The sequence below is a fragment of the Neolamprologus brichardi genome, chromosome 12, assembly GCF_056152115.1.
Source record: "Neolamprologus brichardi isolate AB-2024 chromosome 12, ASM5615211v1, whole genome shotgun sequence".
Taxonomy (NCBI): Eukaryota; Metazoa; Chordata; class Actinopteri; order Cichliformes; family Cichlidae; genus Neolamprologus; species Neolamprologus brichardi.
Window position 1 is genome coordinate 7,175,949 of NC_142115.1, and position 20,340 is coordinate 7,196,288.

At 39.5% G+C, this 20,340-nt stretch overlaps 1 protein-coding gene across 1 annotated transcript; it reads left to right on the forward strand.

The window, feature by feature from the left end:
• Positions 1–1,894: 1,894 nt before the first annotated feature.
• Positions 1,895–18,936, forward strand: vps37ba (VPS37B subunit of ESCRT-I a). Its single transcript, XM_006797533.3, has 4 exons — positions 1,895–2,096; positions 9,336–9,507; positions 14,304–14,386; positions 16,487–18,936. The coding sequence occupies exons 1-4, from the start codon at positions 1,992–1,994 to the stop codon at positions 16,973–16,975; spliced, it is 849 nt and encodes a 282-aa protein (XP_006797596.1). The 5' UTR covers positions 1,895–1,991; the 3' UTR covers positions 16,976–18,936.
• Positions 18,937–20,340: the final 1,404 nt, after the last annotated feature.

The window sequence follows — 20,340 nt, forward strand, 5'->3', positions numbered from 1 at the left end:
TGTTGTTGTCACGGTCACGCATTTTAAATAAAGACTACTTGAGAATCTTTTAGTCATTGGCAATAAAACTCTATAAAAACTGTGTTAAATGCATATTTCCTGATTAAAACCTAATTTCTTTTTTTCTTTTTTAAAGATGAATGATTTGCAAATCATCAAAGCCTTTCATTTAAAATTGTACAAAAACAAACTGTAATTTTCTACAAGTATGTGTAAAGCTAATGTACATTAAACTAAGTAGATTAACTTACAAAGGTTCAGTAACTTGGTCTGATATAAACGGAGCATTTCAAATCTTCCTCCCTGCTTAGTAAAAGAGAACTGTGGGCAGATAGTTACTTAAGAATACTGTTGCTCAACGCAAAGTTAAAAGAGTTTGAGGATTTCAGTACCAACATTTTTTGTGTGTGTGTGTTTAAATGGTAGAGATTGCATCCTCATACTAAAAAGAAGAGGAATCATATAATTCTAAATAGGTTTTTTATTTTTTGTTTTATTTATGAAAACTTTTTATTTCATTAAGATACTGCCAAAACACATTCCTTATGTATTACAGCAACATGGCTTTTTAACAAATGGGTGCAGGTTCTACTCTGGCCTGCCTGCAGTCCAGAACTGTCACCCACTGGAAATATTTGGCCTACTGTTACCTGACAAAGCATTCATGAGCTGAAATCTAAGATCAAGTTATCAAACTACAGCATTGGTCATCTCAGTTCCCAAAAAGCTTGTAGAGTGCTGTTAAAAGAAAACCACGATGCCACATATGGGAAGCATGCTCCTGTTCTCACATTTAAAATAAAAATCTTGATATTCAACTATATACACTATATATAGATTACAATATATAGGGGTAAAAATTTACATACCTCGTCCATCTCCTATACCATTTTTGGTTACACTATATATATTGTAATCTAAATGCGTATTTTTTAAATGGTTTTTAATGGTCTTTTACGTTTTTTTTGTCACTTTCAACATTTCATATGTTATTTTTGTACTTCAAAAATAAAACATTACAAATAAACACATTACAAATAAATATTTATGTTTAATAGTTGATGTTCTTATTGAACATGAACAAAGTTTCAAATAATGAAGTCACTGTATGTATAAGTAATTCCTGTGGGTCAAAAATGGCTTCTGATACTTCAGACAGATTCTTTGCTCTAGCTCTGTACGTTGTCACTGAGAAGGGATATCCCCAATATGGTCATCACAGGCATACAGCTCTGGTTGTGAGCTTATAAGTCCTGCCCACCTGCTGTTTGTGAAGTGACTTTGACTTATAAAGCTATTCTCAAGCATAATAGTTCACATGTAGCTGTGTTTAAAGGCCTTGGTTAAAGAGAGTGAACATGTGGAGACAGCGTGAATTACATTTACACTAATAACATACAGTATTTCAAAACAATAGTATTAACAATAATACTGATTTTATTAATATAGTAATGAAGGTGAAGGTGGTGATAATGACAATGATATTGGTGGATTTACCAACAAGCGCAGTTCCTGTAATGGCCATATGAGGGTTGTCTCTAAAAGTCAATGAAACTCTAGTATTTTATCAGTCTTAGCTTTAACTGTCTGCATTACACCATGCAGTTTTCGGGTACATTTTAATAAGGAAGATTGCTAGCTTAATACCTTAAATTTAATTCCGTCAATTCAGGCCACACAAATCAAATCTAAACTATTACGTACCAGTCTTTTACGTGCAGTCTATAACCTCTGTATGTTGCTAAAATCATAAAGAAATGTAATTTTGGTTTGTGGCCTATGAACTCGGAATGAGTTTGACGCTCCTGCCTCGTTGGATCGCACACTATTGGTTCATTTTCCTATCGAAAGCAATATTTCTGACAGCACCTGAAGGCGGCACTAGGCCTGTATTCTCTCTACTTCCTGTAAGGGAAGCTCAGTCAGCTGTCACAATTTGAGGCGAGAAGAGAGGGACCACAGCGGAGGAGAAACACACAACAGCAGCTAAAATGTCTAGTTTTTCCAACAAGTTGAGCGGGTACACGTTGGTTCAGCTCAACGAAATTCTTGAGGACGACGAGAAGCTCACAAAAATGGTACAGGAGATGGACGAGGTATGTAAATCTTTTGTAGTCCAGTGTTAGCTACTGACTCCCCTTTCTCGGCCACTGTGTCTGTTTTTTCCCCTCAAGCCTTTGTTGTGCTTTTCCAACACTCGCTGGGTTCAGTTACTGGAAATGGCTGTTTCTGGTCGCGGTGTGGATTTAATGTTGAACGTGTGTTGTCAAGCGAACTTACACGTCTCGTAGCCCAAAACAGGGTTAACAACGGGCCGGAGCATTGTCTTAAGTTTTAACGCTACGGAGTTCCAAGGTTTCGACATAGCTTTTCCACAAACCTTTCGTTTCCCAGATAACAAAGCCTGTCAATCTGTTGTAGTAATCACATACAAGAGTACGACTTAATAGTTACATTTTGGCTCATATATTGACTGCCTGGCTCTGCTCCAGCAGCACAAGGACTCAGCAGTTTCTTTTCACGGTGTCATAAGTCTGTCTTTCTGATAAGCCCCACTTTCCCCCCCCATACGCACAACGATTACAGCCATGCTGCCCAGAATGGTTAAAGCGCAGACAGATATTTGGCATATTAAGACGAAAGGCTAAAAGATTAGCATTTTATACAGGATTTGCCCTTTTGATTATTTCCCTTGCGGCTGCTGCTTCTCTTTCTAAAACCGTCTCTTCCACTGAGGGTTTTAATCTTCCCTTATGTTCTCCTGCTGAATCAGCCCCGCCACCAGGGGCGTTTCCAGGATATTTCAATAGGGGAGCATTGGGGGAAAAATGACCCCAAAACAAGACTCCCCCACCACCACTCCCTCTCCAGGAAGGATGGATAATCAGATTAAAATTTTAAAAAGCGTAGAAAGCAAGTCTAGGTAACATAATTTACGGTTTCTTATGTAAAAGCCACAATCCTACGTAATCCTTAAGTAATGCAAACAAATTTAGCATTAAATATACTTAAAATAGTTAAAGTCAAATTGGTCACCCTTCTTATCCATATACATTTTATTACAAGATCATAATTATTTATTAATTATTGTTAATATGAGTTTAATTTTGGCACTGAATATAATTTTAATTGTACTCGGTGTGAATACTCCTGAGTAGCCAATACAGTGTATTATATAAGTAGATTAACTGTACCCCTGCCCACCACAGCCGTGCTGCTGGAACGTTTTCCCTACCAAGTGCTAAATCCAGAGGAAACACTTCACACCTCTGCTTTTCACCCAACAGCTTGGACCTGACTGTTTATCACAAACATTAAATGCACATTGTCAGGACTTGGGAATTTCTTGTCTGTTGTCATGACGCTGAGGTGTTGTCTAATTTTAGCTTAGTTTTTTTGCGCAATAGTGACTCGCTGCCTGAGAGGTGATGAAAAGCCTCTATTCACAGAGCTGAGAAACTCGAGCACAAGCTTCTGTATATCAACATAATGACAGTTTCAGCTCGACTACAAGACGTAAGACTACAGGCCTTTGGCATTTGGATGAATGCTGAGCTGTGAGTTGGTCTTTTGTGTTGTCGCTCCTGTTTTTCATCCACACCCTGTCTGATTGTCTCTATGGTTTCGTTTTCCCAAATCCCATAGGTTACAGAGAGGGAGGAACAGGAATGACACTGCAGCTGTTGACTTGTGTTAGTCATAAGATTGCAGGAGATATTTAAGAGAATGGGACACTTAAAAACATGTCTGAACCACACTTGAAACTGTCTGGGAAGTTTTTTGCTCACAGTACAGTGGATAAGAACAAAGGCAGTAGGTGTCATAAGGCACTGAATGAAACATGAGAGTACTGAGAGGCACTACGCTTTTCTGTAAGCAACAATCTTCTTGTTCTGTAAAAAACACACTGGCTGTGTTGGCATTTGAATAATGCAAATAGCCCTTTTGTGAATTTGTTTAGTTTCAGTGCGTCCTGTTTTTGAACGACTAAGAATTGCAGATACGCTTCACTAGGCTGCTAGGATGTTGATTACTCAGTTTTATTTGATAGTTCTCACTGATGTTTCAGCATATTTAGACTTTCTATTATGCTGTCCATTGTGTAAACCAGGAAGTATCACTTCAAGGTCTGTGTGGTTGTGGGTGTAATCAGACATTGACTTGCTTTCTTAATGACACAAATTATACCCATATCAATCCTATTGATGGTGTTGGCGAATAGCCAGCTTTCCATTATGCTGTCTGTTTTGAATTAAGATTAATGTGGCTTATCTTTTAAGACCTTCGCTAATCCAGGAATTGTGCTGGTGAAGGTTGTAGTCTGTTATTTGGAGGTGTAATCAAACATTTTCAAGTTTTACTAATGATGCCAGTAACATGTGATGGTGTCAATGAAGACCTAGCAGCTAACTTATGTAGCACGAGCGTCCGTCAAACCTGGAATATCAGTAATTGGTGGGATACAAGGCTATTCTAAAGTAATTAACCATACAATGCAAGGTATTCTCTCCATTACAAGTCAAGGCATTTTATTTATAAGCACATTTAAAAGAAATGCTGACCAAAGAGCCAAAGCTCTCTTAAGAATGTATAAAAAGCCCATCTGACAATAATAAATGGACAATTACTCCTTAATTATTGTTTTCAGTGTGCAGACAGAGAATATATTTTTTAAGGTTTTTCTATGTTCATTTTTGGAGAAAAACATCTCACACTACATCACGTGTTGTTTTACCTAAAACATGAAAAATCCATGCCATCTGTATTTACAAATATTATTCAACAATTAGAACACAGCTTATTATAAACTAGTCTTTGCATTCCAAAGCAGTGGCAGGAAACGTGTGGGACGTGCAGTTTTCCCAGGCTCACTAAAATGGCAGCAGGTTGTATAACCTTATGTTCCTCCCAACCTCACCTTTACTCTTTTAGTTCACAGTAAAAGGATTCTAGTTTGTTTATTTTGAGATTAATTGGTTACATTGCAGGTGGACTGTGCCTATGTGTCAAGGTTCCCCCCCCCCGACCCTCTGTCTGACCTCTACTTCTCCTGTTGTGCACCATATGTAGTCAAATTTAAGTCAAACTGTATCTAAGGGTTAAGAATTAAGCGCTTCTATAAAACATTTCCTGATGGGTTTTTTAAATGCTTATTTTACTGTCCATTTTGAAGCCAGCTAAGATAAAGATAGTTTTTTATTATTTTGATACCTTCAGTAAACAGGAAAGTGTCTTGCTCAAGGTTTGTTTAGTTGGGGAGTGTACATAATCATTCTTATTTTTTTGTAATGATGACAAAGGAAAGCCGGGGCTCATCCTTTTGATCATGTTGTTGAAGAGCTAGGAAAACAGTGCTAGGTTAGCTAGCTTTGGGATAGCTTGTTAGCTCAGTAACATTAACGAGAGAATTGAGACTTTGGTACTACTGCTTTGACTTGTAGCACCTGATATTGACCATGCAATGTCAGATGCATGGTCAATAGCATGCACCTGACATTGCAAATCTAGTGTTGGGACAAATCTAGTGTCCCAACACTAGATTTGCTAGTTTGCTACATATCTTTGATGAGAATCTCCTTCAATAAAACCTTTCACTTTATCTCAAAACAACAAAAAAGGACTGAGTCATTGGAATAGCATCTTAGATGCAGGATGCATCTTCCACACTGGTTTTGGATCCACAGTACTTGTTATCGACCATACAATTCCCTTTTTTGTGCCAGCAACCTAAGAATCCTTTACTTAGGTTATTTCTAGAATTACTAGAAATAACTGAACAATTGAGTCTTTAGACTTTTATACCAAATCAGTTTTGCTGTGTCTAAACGTTCAGACAGTGTGATGTTGTTTCAAGAGTCCATGCAGAACTGTACTGGACTGCATTTGCCCTACAGTGTCATTTCTCTTGTTGTACACAATTGTTCCTTTTCTCTAAGTGGAATTCTTCTGATCCATGGTTTGAAAGTTTTCACCTTTCCACTTGAGAACTCTGCAGCCAATCTGCAGTTTCAGAGTTCATGATTTTATTTCTCACTTCCATAACCGATGCAAGATGTGATTCTAGTTTTTTTTTCATGTTTTTGTGAGTGCTGCGTTACAGTGACCTGAATTCAGTTGTGGTTGTTTCAGCATCTCTCCAAAGTTCAGGTCTGTGGTCCATCCAGGCAAGCGCTTGACCTACATTCGTTGTCATTATTTCAGGAGGGAGGGCAGCGATGTAGAGCATTTCCGCAAGTAAACAATAATATGGTTTTGCTCTGACAGAACAAGCCTGCAGTTATAGATGCTATTTAAAGCTCTGCATCGCTAGTGGGGCTGTAATGAATGAGCAAATCAGATCTTCCAGTAGGAAGGTGCAAAGTGTAGTTATAGTAGACTTGTTTAGCTGCTTTTACTGCATAAAATGTTGCGTCCCCTCATTCAGTCCAGCCACTGACTACTTTTAGAAACTATTCCATAAGCCTGGCCTGTGCTGTGGAGTATTTTTAGAGTTGTCCTGCGTTCTCGCCCAGTCCTAGTTGAGTTTGCACATAGAACATGTTGGATGTGTGAAATGAGTCATCAGAGAAGGAACAAGAGATTTTTTTTCTTCTTTAATCCCCCGCTGTTCCAACCGTAACATGTTGTTTATCCCATTTGTCTCCATTGTTTCAGTTCCTATTTGTGTTGACGTAATACTCCACCAATTATTCAACAACTCGTCATTTAAAAACAGTCGTGGATGGAGATTTCCACAGTGAAAAAAAATGATGACATTGTATCATCATATCTCTCTCTCTCTCTCTGGATAGATAGATAGATACACACTGACAGCAGTGTTTTGGTCCTCTAGCTAAGACTGCACAAGTAGTAGATGTTTTTTTGAGTATTACCAACACTCATATGAGCTCATTCATGGCTTTTTCCAGGTAGAGAAGCTTATATAGTCATTGCTTCTTGCCCACTGTGCATGTTGAGGTTAACAAGTGGTTAAAAGTGGGTAATAAATATATTCTGAAGTCTAATTTTCAATTATTCTGTTCTACTTTCCCACACTGAGCAGAATAGAGAGCAAAAAGCATTTTGACTTGCTTGTGTCTTATTCTAGGGTCGTTGGCAACACTGTTACACTTTCAGTCGATTTGATTTTTGTCTCTTTTGTCGACTGTTTGCAACAGTTCATGAGTTAATAATTTCTTTAAGAGTTCTTGTATCAAGTGTTTTCAGAATTACGACGATCTGTTGAGCAACAATGTAAAAAAACAAAATGTGCACCTATGTGTGGGAACATTTATGTAAGATACTAATTAAAACAAAATCTTTGCAAATTGCCGCTCATATAAAAGTCCTAGCTGTTCTTTGTTACATTTGTACAGAAGAGAAAGACTTTGGTCTTGCAGCCAAACATATTTGAAGATGTCATTTAAGATTCTTCAGAATTGTTACAGGTATTTTTTTTTTCTGCTATTTTTTTTTATTTTATTTCATAGACTGAAAATTTTAAAGACTGAAGCATTTTTGGCATGATATTTGAAAACAAAACTGTTTTTAGTTGTACTATTAATTGTATTAGCATTCATATGACAGTATATTCTGATAAAATTGTCAAGTGTGTGCACTAACATTAATGTGGAAAAAAAGGAAATCCTTCATATCTTGGATTTAGAATTACAAATGGAATCGTTTCTTTCCTATCTAAATTATCTTCTTGTCATTTTGTAAAATTTTGCACTATTATTAAAAAACAACTGGTTTGATTGTAGGTGTACAGGACTGTGCAAAGGTCTGAGCCACCTCTTGTTTCTTTATGTTTTTCTTGCAAGGTATTTTTCTTTGGACTGCTTTTGCACTCATTTTCAGTCCAGTCCTTGAGCATTTTCAGAAAAACATTTTGTTGAGCGACTGTGCCTATGTGTCAAGGTCCCCCCCGAGTGCCTTGAGGCGACTGTTGTTGTGATTTGGCGCTTTATAAATAAAATTTAATTTAATTCCTAAATAGCTATTAATAAAAAAAAATAAATAAAAAAAATCAGGTGAACAGTATTGCCAGAAATGGGGAGGTAAGCCCTGACAGATGCATCTTGCCCTTCAACTGATCCATCTACTCTGCCCTGAAGTCTCATTAGAAATGATCTCAGTGGAAGGGTAGCTCTTAAGAAACTACTCTTAATTGTAAATCCAAATAAAAAAAAATTTTTTTTAGATATAACAGTCAATGTCTACAGCTAACTGTCATGCTCTGTCTTTGTTTGGGCTTCAATTCAGCCAGTGGTGTTGGGATCTTCTCAAAACTAATAGAATTATGAGCACAGAAAAATCTAAGAATTCGAGTCACTGTGTAAAAGAATCTGAAAAGTGTCTGGGAACATGTACAAACACAACAATGCAGTAAAAGCATACCTGGATAGAAGACCACACAATAGAACACTACCAGTCTTCAGCAATAAATTGCTGCTCTGGTTTCTCTTTTTTCTACTGCAGTAAAAACATACCTGAATTGAAAAAAGCCCCAAATGGAAAAACAGCCAGCCAACGTTCAGCTAATGCCTTTGGAATATCCACCAAGGAGCCCAGGGAATTATTTCTGAAGAATAGAAATGAGGAGAATTTCTATTATATTGGAATTGTACGAACTCTGTTTCTGTCTTACATACTGTATTTCCATGCAAGCTGGCACGTATCAATAAATCGCTGCACCTGTTCCCCATTTTCCAAGCAAAATATAAATAAATGAGGCTGCCTTGAGACTTTTGCACAGTTCCGTAGTCAGTGCTTAATGTAATGCACGTGAGTCATCAGGAAACAGGTGTTTACACACCTGAATGGAATGGAGCCCAGAACATGATTTGACCTGCAGGTTTCCTGCCATGACAAATCAAAATCGTGTCCTCACGTCAGGCTCGTTGTTTGCTAATAAAGTGTACCAGTTAGGAAGGTTCGTGCTTCCTCTCTTTATATTGTTTTTGTTGTCTGCTGCTCTACTCGAAACTTTAAAGAGTTTAAATTTGACCAATTATGATATTTTTCTTTTTAGATGGAAAATATCCAAAATGACAAACTATGGCTTTGAGCAAGGCCTTTCAGGACTTTCTTTTTTGTTTATATAGATTGTTTTTCATGCATGTTGCTGCTTGGTTAAAGCCGTTTAAAAATACTGAATATTTGGTGTCGATCAAGGCAGATGAAGTTTGGGTTTTTGTGGCCAGAATTTGTCTTTATAAACATGTGCCGATGTTTGTAGGAGATTCCTCTAACCAAACATTTTAATTATTGATGGTTATATCGGTGTTCAGTGTTGAAAAAGGATAGAAGATAAGGAAAAAAGATATTAATAACACTTATTTCTTGTTTTGTAGATCCAAGAAGTCCAGCAGAACAAGGAGAGGACACTGGGCAACAACCGAACCCTGGCAGAGCAAAACCTTGCCCTGCAGCCCAGACTGGAGCACAAGAAAGAGCAGCTCATCAAGCGCTACAGCTGTCTGCAGGAGGGCTTTGAATCCTATCAACTCCGCAAGTCCACCTTAGGTACGGCAGCAGCAGTGTGGAGAGAGTTTTAGAGACATTTTTTATTGAACGGTTTGTCTTGAATTTTTAACGTCCAAAGGAAATTTGAACACTGTTATCCGTGAAGTCACTGAGAAGTGATACTTGCAGAAATGCTCATGGGAACAGCCTGAAACGGAAAAGGCACACACACAGGGTGTGTTGCTAATCGCAGCTGTGCTTTTTAAACTCCTTGTTGCATTATTATAGTACACTGTGTGGAAAACAAGTTTACTCTCACATATTAACATCCTAACAGTAAGTACATTTAAATATCTGTGCACAAGGCCTTCACGTCACTTCTGAACAGAGTGAACTTTTCTGTTTGCATTTAGAAACAGAAGCAAGTCATGCCTGAGCTACTCTGTCTCAGACTGCAAATGATAAACAGGGGACCTTATTTAATCTTTTTAATATCTTTTGTTCTATTCATTGATTAGTAGTGGAATCAGTTATTTTTATTTCCTTCACATTTTTTAACATTTGAGTTAAAAAAAAGTTGAAGTGGTCATAGTGCCAGTGATCAACGTCCCCATCACCCTTCTCTAAGCTTTGATGACGGAGGCGAGGAAAGGATCACTTTTTTTTTTTTTTAAACCCCTAATTGGCGAATGAGGAGATGGGTTTGGTTACTTACTGATCTAGTGGTGGAAATGCTTAGTTAATCTTTGTTTTTACCTGTTTAAGTGCCAAAGTTCTCTCTGCTTTGTTTTGTTTTTTTGTGGGGTTTTTTTTGTGTTTTTTGTTGTTTGTGGGTTTTTGTTTTTTTTTTTTTTTTTTTTTTAATCAGTCTTCCTATTTACGTGACACTTAAAGGTAACCAGTCACAACACAACTGTCATTTCATAGTCACTGTTGACTATGAAAATGTCTGGGGTATTTTTTAAGACCTGTTTAGGATTATTTTAGGGTTTATTATTATTTCAGTGTCCTGACGTGATTCTATCTATGTAGATCTATCTATGTGATCCAGTCAAAAAACAGCTTCTGTTATAGTTTTTACACTACCTGTTTGATGTAATCAACATATCGCTATGGGTGTGCTGCAGAACACACAGTATGGTCATACCTGGTGAGGAAACACTAAGAAACTAAAGGTGATAGCCGTTTCCTGTTGCTAGGAAGGTGATGTGGTACATAGCCTTTGTTCCTCATTGTTTCTTCTGTTTGTGTACATGAACACACACTCAAGAGACCTGTTTGACCAGTTGTCACATTTACTGTAGAAGGCCTCAGCAGCCTTGTTCCCAGAAGTGCTGTTCAACATGTAACTGCAGCTCAGGTGTTACAGGCTTGTAGCGTCCCTCACCGGCATACCTTCACAGCACTTCAGTCTGTGAAGAAGACGGCGTGACGATGTTTGTGACCTTGGTGACGCAACGGTTGCTAAGCAGCTCACTCAGAATAGAATGCGAGTCATTTATTCCTCTTGTGCACTGATAAAAGTTTGACTTTGGCTCCGTCTCTGCTGGAAAGACAGGCTCTCACAGCTGTCAAAGGTTGTTACAGTCAACGGGAGATTTCTCAGTGTGTTGTGAAAATGAAATTCCACTAAATAAGTTTTAGTTCTCAAGAATCTTTTTGCTTGTTACCGTGTTATCGGTGTTAAATATTTTAAGCTCTCTTCTTGGTGCTTGGACTGATATTATACCAATCCAGTGTGTTTTTGTGACCTTGTGATTTTGTTTGCCAGCATGAAGTGGCTTTTGTCAGATGTAGGTTACCCAGTGCCCCCCACCCCCACCTGCCATGTAGTAGTTGTCCTAGTTGTGGATTTACTGGAGAGTAGCTGAGGGGGGGGACAGCGATGCTCAGAGCTGAGAGAAACAGTCATTTGACCCAGATGGGAGATTAGACGTACAGTAGCTTGTTGTGCGCTCGTTTGCATATTGTCAAACACCAGCTCTCCCTCATTTCCTGTCTTTTTCTCCAGAAATTATATGGCCTCTGTTTTACCCTTTACTGTCCAGTAGGCACTCCCCCTCTTTTCTATCACCACTATCCGCTGCCTTTGAGGACGCCAGCCCTCAGTGGAGCATTGTGCTGCCAGGCAAGCTGCTATAAAACAGCCACAGTGGGTGGGAGGGAGTGTGGAAGTTGGAAGGATGAGAGAGAGAGAGAGAGAGGCAGGCAGGCCGGCCGGCCGGCCAACAACTCCCCCTTTTCACATATTCACAGCAGAAGTTGGTGTGGATTCATTTACTAAATGGCCGTCCCATGATCTCTAGGCCCAGACTGGTGTTGTGTTCACCCAATTCTCCACTGAGTCAGAGAATTGGAGCTTTGTGCGAAAGAGTGCCGCTGATCTGCCTGAGAATCTGCCTTGTTATGGGAGCGAGGTGGAAACAATAAGAGATGGGAGTTCACCCCGGAAAAAGGCTTTGTGTCAAGCATGAAGCCCCGGCCAGGGAGTTTTTTGTGTTTTGGAATCTAAGGGCAGCATTTTGGATTTCCAGGAAAATCTGACCTCTAAACACGGGGAAAGGCTGAAATTAAATTCAAGAAAAATAAAGTTTTACGTTGTCTTATATTTCCTGAAAGTTTGCCGTAGGTAATAAAGGTAGAGATGGTCTGTTCTTCACAAAGTCAGTGGAAATGATGAATGTTGTAAGTCTGTTTCTACTATTGTCCATTATCATTGTAGTGGCCTAAAAGAATAAGAAGTGATCTTCTATCAGTCTATCAGCAACTTAATGGTGGAATCAAACGTCTCCAGCATTTGGCACATATGATGTAATAGATGATGATCATAAAAAAGTGCAAAGAAGGTGAGCGCTCAGTTTCTTTCTCACATCCTGCATAAAGAGAAAGCAATATAGGCTATAGTGGTTAACCTTGACCTGTTTAGCGACAAGTGATTTAACTTATAGTAATTGTTGAACATGGGTGGAAAGAAATATCTGAAACAAGATACATACACTAAGAATGTTTTTGTCTTAGTCTTAACAGCATAAACTTAAACTCAGCGTAGAAGGCTGTTTTATGACCTTGTCACACTTTAGCATCACGTGTGGTAAAGACGAGCATCAAATACTGTCCATTATTTAAGGTTTTTGTACTGAAAGGGTTAAAGTTGCTTACTGATTGTGTTATTTCTTGATGAGATAACAAGCGGCCAGGCTGCAGCTTTTATCTAAAGTTGATCATTAACTAAAACAGTCATGTTGCTCTTCTCTGTCAAGCTAATTCTCGTTGTGCTAGTATTCAAGTCCTCAGCTAGTGTGTTAAATGTGATCTGATCACAACAAGGACAACATGTGTTGGTACATTTCAGCGTTAGTGTTTAAAAGGGTTAGACAGTAGTTCAGGTACAACTACAATCACCCACTGTGTAATTATCAAGACTATTAACAAGGTGTGTCTGAAAAAGCCTTCACTATCTGTCATGTTTTCCACACAACCTTTGGATTCGTTTAATGAAGCTTCTTTATCCCAGCGTTCGCCCATACTGATTAAAAAGGCTACCACTAACTTCCTTCGTTTCCTGTTTCCCTTAATAAAAGACCCAACATTCGGAACTAATACACCAGAAAAGCTGCATGAGACTTTGACTGTGGCCTTGGAACACAACTTGGCGTGCTTAGTCTCATGTGGGAGGAAGCACACGTTCAGACAGCTGGGAAATCTTAGAGTGGTGCTGCCAGGGAAAGTGGGACCAGACTGAGATGAGGGGGTAGGATTAAGTGCTTTAGCAATTCCTTTTGGGGAACCCTAAGCTTGTTGTTATTATTATTATAATAATAATGATAATATATGTAATAATATATGTAATGTAATTAATGAAGGGACACTCGGATTGTCTTTAAAATGTCTTGGACTTTTCAAGCGATGGCAGCGTTTTTGAAGCTCTACAGCTAGTCTGTCTCTGCCTTAGATACGGTCAGAATGTAACCAATCGCAACAAAGAACACCTGCTGTTTAGTATAGACCACCAATGAGCCAACCTGTACTGTATTTTTCTCTTGAAATCAAGCTACCTTAGACCAGTAGATAGAGTCTGTTCCAGCTGTCATGGGGCAGCATGTTAATGTTTGCACTTTTGAGCTACAGGTAGCTTTCTAGCATGGATGTTTACCAGTGTTGCTCTATATCAGCTCGAAATCTTGATTTATTTGTCCAGAAGAGCTCATCAGGTTAGACTGGACTGTGTGTAGATGGAGAGTAGTTTGGTGTCCTTGGTCTCACCGTCAGGATGCAGTCCCAGCTCCAGCTGGTGTAGACTTTCATCCCTGCATAGAAACACAAACAAAACTGTGCTCCTCCTTGGAGACACCAGGGCAGTTTCAGTTGACTCAGTTGAGCTTTGCAAGTTCACCGCAAACAGACGTGCTCTGACGGTTTGTGGCAGTCCCCGGACACTGACTGGCAGCATTCACACGTCCCGCCTCAGCTTTGTGTAACAGGCTCATTGAAACCTTTTAATGCCAGAACATTCATGTTTGAAGCGATGTCTTTTTATGAGCTCCTTGGTTTGAGAATACATTTGTGTTCCTTTGAGCAGTGTGTAAACACTACGTAATCATCCCGTGACTCAAATGCCTGAAGGATTGTGAACAGCTGTACTACCTCACTTACATCAGAGAGCTCACAAGAGATGAGAGAATTATGGGTTTGACTTGCTACCTGTATTTGCTTTCTCACGTTGTGGAAAACAATTCTGGTTATACAACAAGCACGGTTAACTCTGACTGACTGCTGCCAACAGCGACCGCACCTCCTCCCAGTTCAGGCCCAGCACAGTAATCTTTGTGTCGTTCCTCTGTCTTCCTCTTCAACAGACCACAAGTCAGGAAACACCTCTCTGGATATTCTGTTGGCCCTGCTTCAGGCAGAAGGAGCCAAAATAGAGGAGGAAACAGAGGTAAGCATTCTTCAGCTGTCACCACGGATGACTTCATGTTTCCTCGCTCGGTAATTCTTATACCTGCTGCTCTAGTTGATGGTGTGTTCCCCTACAGAGGCTTCATTGTTCATATCTAAGATCCCTGTTGGAGAGTATGTGGGCAGCAGAATAGCTGACATAGAGGTGACAGCTACCTGTCCCGTCAGTGTTTTAAGGTGTTCTTCATCAGATTATACACAGTCATGTAAGAACTGTGCTTATCATTAAAAATATTCCAACATGTGGTTTTCTCATTTATTTTTGAACTTTACCGAAACTCCTAACATGAACCAGTACCACACAATCCTAAATAGGCCTTAACATGTCACAGAAATACAAAACAAAACAGGAGTGCTACAGCTAATAAGAAATCTAAACTCACAAAGGAACAGTAAAATATAGACTGAACAATACAGTGTGGTGTAAATCGCATTCTGCGGTAGCTCGCTATGAGTTGTTCTCAGTTGACATTTTAATAACAGTGGTGAAGTTCCCAAACATGAGCTTGTTTCTAATGAGCTACTCTATTCTTTGTCAGTACAAACTTCCTCCTACATTCCAGGCACTTCCCACACTGGATTCATTTGCCATATTCTCCAAATCAATCAAATTACTTAAGTATAAATTTGTCAGGGTTATGCAATCGGTTTTACAGCTTGAATAACTGTAAATCTGGGCAGCCTAAAACAAAACTTCCTCTACAAAAACATTTGTGGTAATCATGGTCGTGATAGTGATTTTTAGTATGACCAGTCATGGCCTAATTACGCAGGAGTTAAATCTCAGATTTGTGCAGCTGAACTTCTGACTTTTTTAAGAGCGTGTGATCACAGATCATATTAGACTGTGACATTTCTTCTGCTAGTCTCTGCACTGACTGTCTGCTTAAAATCAGCTGCTGTGCAATTCTTTTACCCTTTATGCTCCCAAGAGCATGCATGTGTAGTTCTTTGGTTGCAAGTATTGTTAAACATAATGATACTTGGATGGCAGCATCACATTTCACAAATGTTGACAGAGTAAAGTATATCACTGTATGGCATCAGGTCCTGACAGCATTTTTAAAGTGTCCCAGTTTATTTGGAAACAAGGATGTGCGTCGGCTGTTTTTCTGGTATGATAAAAACATTAGAATGCAAGCTACTCGTAAACTGGTATGGTTGCCAGTGTTTATGCTCAGTTCTCTAAGTGTAGCAGACGTTGTTTTACTTGGTGTTTCTAAAAGGTTTGCGTCTTCTAGCATCAAACACAGAGCTACATTATTTCAAACCCACTGATTCATGATTTATCTCAATCTTCGATTCTTCAGTCAATAACTGTACACTGACTGTTGTCAGTATAAAATATATACTGTAAATGTGGTAGATGGATGTGGAAAAGATGAGACTCGTGCTTCTGTACGTGTCGGATAAATATCAGACTTCTTATATAAGCATGCAGTCTCTCACCTACATAGAGAGCAGGCTGCTGCCATTGATGAGTAGTGTTAATATAGTTTAGTAGTGTAGTGTTGAAGTGATATTTGAATTAGTTCGCTCAGTTTATGTGGGAAAATTGTCACTTTTTGTGATATTTTACCAAATGGAAGTGAGTGAGCAGAGAACCCACCATTAGATGAATCATTTTAAATGTTACATTCGTCAACAGTGAGTGATTCTCCCACGATGCTATTCCTATCATTGTGACTCATGTCGACACTCTCTCAGTCTTATCAATTCAGTTTTCGTCATGTAGCAGCAGTTCACAAAAAGCCATTATCTCAAGACACTTTTTGTAGCCAGGTAGAGACCCCACAGTATCAGGACTAGAGGATCCCTTATCAGCATGCACTTTGTGACAGTCGGGAAGAAGGAAGTCCCGTTCTGCTTTTAGAAACTTCGACCCACCAGAGCCCAAAAAATCTGTGCAAATATTTTGTGCGTTAAAAAAAATTTTTCAGACCCCTTTTCTTATTGCAGCCATTCACACTGACAGCGTAATTTCAGTGGAAACTTTTTCAGCATTTTTATTTATTTATTTTTTCTGATTAACCTTGTTTATTCTCTCTCTAACTCTGCTCCAAATCCCTTCTGTCCACAGAACATGGCTGATTCTTTACTGGATGGGGAGATGACTCTGGATTCGTTTATCGATGCCTACCAGAACAAGAGGAAGCTGGCCCACCTGAGACGGGTTAAAATCGAGAAGCTGCAGGAGATGGTGATGAAGGGCCAGCGGCTGCCCCAGCTGTCAGTCCCTCCCTCCCGCTCTCAGGAAATCTCCGGAGCTGCTTCTCTCCTCAGCGAGGCTGGCAGCAGCTCCTCTTCCCCCCTCGCTCAGCCCAGAAGGAAGCCACCGCCACCTCCATCCCAGCCAGCACCAATTCTAAGTCCACCTCCAACCGCTGAGCCACAGCCTCCCTTCTCGTACCCAGCATCTCAATACCCACCCATTCCTCCCCGAACAGGGCAACCCTTCCCCAGCATCCCCTCTGGCTACCCCAACAGCTACCTCTCTCAGTACCCCCCTGCTTTGCCTCAGAGGGCCCCACCCCGGATGGCCCCACAGCCTGGATTCATCATGCAGTAAATTTTAAAAAGTTGTCACTACTGGAACTGGAACTGTGTTGTCTGCCTTCTTGGATTACGACCAAACACAACACAAGAAAGCAGACCTGCACCGGCTGGTCTGGTCGGCCGAAGCAGATCTCCAATAAACCTCTATGGATTCCCGCTCACATCTCATTCTCACCAACAATCCTCCAACAACAAAACGACGAGCTCGTCTTCGACTCTTGTCCAGCCTGAGCACCTTTAGGGGAAGCGCAGCAGGCTGTGGTGACAGCGTGAGTCTGCAGGCTGCTGAGCTGGGACTCCTCATTTATCAGCACTTTCTGTCTCCCAGCCATCTTTTCACCTTTTCTCAAACATGTTCCTCAACTTTTTATGATTTTTCCAAAAAAAAAAAAAAGGGTTCAATTAGTCATTTCCATCTGCAGAGCACTAATTTACTGATACCTTCAATGCAAGCAAGGAGAGACCCTAATTACTGTGCAGTTTAGATGAAAATAGTTCCCAGAATATTCAGGCGAAAACTGCATCTATGCTGTGACTTTTTTTTCTTTCTAAATAGGAAACATTCATAAGGTACATAGAAATCTTTGAATTTCAGCATCTTCTTATGATAGCGTACTGAGTTATGTTAATAATAGCCAGGATAGACTGATCGACACGTGTAGAAGAATGGCTGACTGGTCCATCTCAGGGCACAAGTTTTTAAAGGGGTTGTTGAGGAAGGCGATGGGAGGCTGAGCTTGTAAGAAATAGAGAGCGAGTAGGCCGGCGTGGCCTCGCATAATGAAGGATTCGTGTATAGCCATACAGTACACTCAAGATGTGTGTTGTTGTTCGTTTTGTTTGTTTGTTTGTGGGTTCCTGTGCTACACTCCTCTTTTATGTCGTTAACACCCTCAGTTGGGGTTGGAAGTGATGCCAACAGTTCTTTGGATCTCATCAGTTTTCTGTCACACTGAGCACCAAAGACTTCCCACATCATTCTGCGTTAGTTTTTTATTTTATTTTTATTTTTTATGTAAACAGTAGGGTTATGTACCATCGTTCCTAACGTATCTGTTTGTGATATTGAGCTGAAACACTCTTCTTATGTACATGCAAGCCAGGTGTGCTGATGGGAGGCAGAGGTTAACCTGGTTTGGGAGAAACATTATTCTGGTGCAATTTTTTTGGAAAAAAAATCAATTTTTTTCCCCTCTCCTCCTGACTGCGGTCGCTGTGCACTGTTGAAGAGCCACGAGTGCCTACACTTGAAGTGACGTTGATGACGTCTTGCTGACTACTCCAAGTTTCTTTATGTTCACATAGAGAATCCCCGCCTCACGCCCCGGCTTCAAATTAACATGAAAAATGAAAACAAAACAGGTTGAGCATTATATCCTCCCTCTCCCGCTGACTCTCTGTTCCACGAGACAGTTTAGAAAAAGAAAAAACAAAAAAAAAGCCTGACTGTTTTTGCTTTCTCACCGGTAGCAGAAAGCCCATACTTATGTGCCAGAGAGACGGGACACTCCCCCAGGCTCTGTGCCAAGTGGTGCTTTTATTTCTGCTTCCAACGCCTGGAGGGATCTTACTGGTTTTTGTATTTAGTGTTTCCTTTTCTCTTTAATTGGTAAAATAACAGGGCTCGTCAATCACTTGTGTCATGTCTCATGTGGTTGAACTTCACATGTAAGCAAATGTCAGCAGGAAAAAGCAGAAGCTAAAGCATCAACGTCTCGATGAACCAGCATTTCTAACGACTAACAACTGATAATTCTTTTGTGCATGGCCTTTGTTCTGTGTTCGTTTTGAGGATTCCTATTTAATACTACTTCTTTTTTTTTTTTCTTTTTTTTAAGCTCTTGAGCTGCTTTTTGTGTTCGAACTGATCCTCTGCATCCATGGTTTTATATGTGATTGGTGATAATTTCAGTGTAATGTTGTAGGTATTTACTTATAATGAATGTTTAAGTGGAATTTAATGCTATTTTCAAGTTCAATAAATCTGTTCTTTTTGTATCTGTTTTTTTGCAGGGCTTTCTTTGTAATCCACAGCTTCCTCAGACTTACACAGACTTGTTACTTTTTGACAATGAAATAAGACTGCCATCTAGTGTTCCATAGTTGTTATGCAATGAAAACGTCCTCTAATGTGGGCAACAGTGCCACAGTTCGCACAGTAATGTGCAAAAGTCTCGAACCACCCCTCGTTTCTTCTATATTTTTTCCAGGAAAATGCAAAGTAGGTGCAGCAATTTATCGAAAGGTGCAAACATAAATGGCACAAACAGTTTGTACAAATCTTCTGTGAACAGATGTACGTGATTGTTGAACCTGCCCTTTCTTCTTTTGTCCTCCATGCCTCTAGTTTTAGGCTATTAGCTCTTTGGGAATCACCTTGTTGCAGCAAAAATGCTATTTTGTCTGTTGTCTATTGTGCATAGAAACAGCTTTGATCTATCCCTTGGTTGGTGCCTTTGTATGCTGGAATTCATGGGTCAATGTTAAGTAGCTTAGAAAACAAAACAAAAAAAACATTCCTGTAAAATTGGTCAGATACAAAGACTCAACTGAAAACCAGCTAGTGTCCAAAGAAAAACTTTTAAAGACTGACAGAAAGCCTGGAGGCTTATTGCTCAAGAGCACTTTAAAGGAGTTAGACTTCTTTGTAATTCATTTAAGGCATAAAGAAATGAGGGGTGGCTCAACAGTTATGCACAATGCTCTAAATCTACAAATACATGAGCTGGGGGAAAACACAACTAAACTCTGGATTTCTGTATCTTAATCTATTTCACACTGCCATACAAAACAAAACAGAATTATATTCAGAACTGCTTTTCCCAGCCTGCACTGTGAGTAATTTACTCACTGTACTAAAAATAAATACAGCATATTGTATAGAAATCTATCACAATTTCAAATTCAACTCTACATTTATTTGATATAAACATATGTCCATGCAGAGTGGTTGTCAACTACAATATGATTAGGTTAAATAGGCTACTACATCATAAATGTTGTGTATTAATAAGAGGTGTTTTTGAATGCATGCAATGGAAAAACCTACTTTGTCTCTTGTTGGACCTGCACTGAAACACAACAGTGTGCACCTTTACTGAATTCAAAGCTATTCCTTGAGAAAAAAAACATGAGACCCTTTAGTTACACTTCTGTGGGTACTAAATAATAAATAAAGGGAAGGGATAGCTCAGTAGGTAGAGTAGTGGCCCCATGATTGGAAGGTCGGGGTTTGAATCCACTGAACGGCTACCCTGAGGTACCCCTGAGCAAGGCACCGTCCCTACACACTGCTCCCCTTGCTTCACTGAGTGAATGGGTTGAATGCAGAGAGGAATTTCCCCATGAGGATCAATAAAGTATACATTATTATTATTA

Bases quoted from the DNA above. Each gene is read 5' to 3' on its own strand.
- vps37ba (XM_006797533.3), top strand. From the start codon at position 1,992: ATGTCTAGTTTTTCCAACAAGTTGAGCGGGTACACGTTGGTTCAGCTC. The intron at 2,097-9,335 runs GTATGTAAATCT...CTTGTTTTGTAG, and splicing joins TGGTACAGGAGATGGACGAG to ATCCAAGAAGTCCAGCAGAA. The intron at 14,387-16,486 runs GTAAGCATTCTT...TTCTGTCCACAG, and splicing joins AAATAGAGGAGGAAACAGAG to AACATGGCTGATTCTTTACT.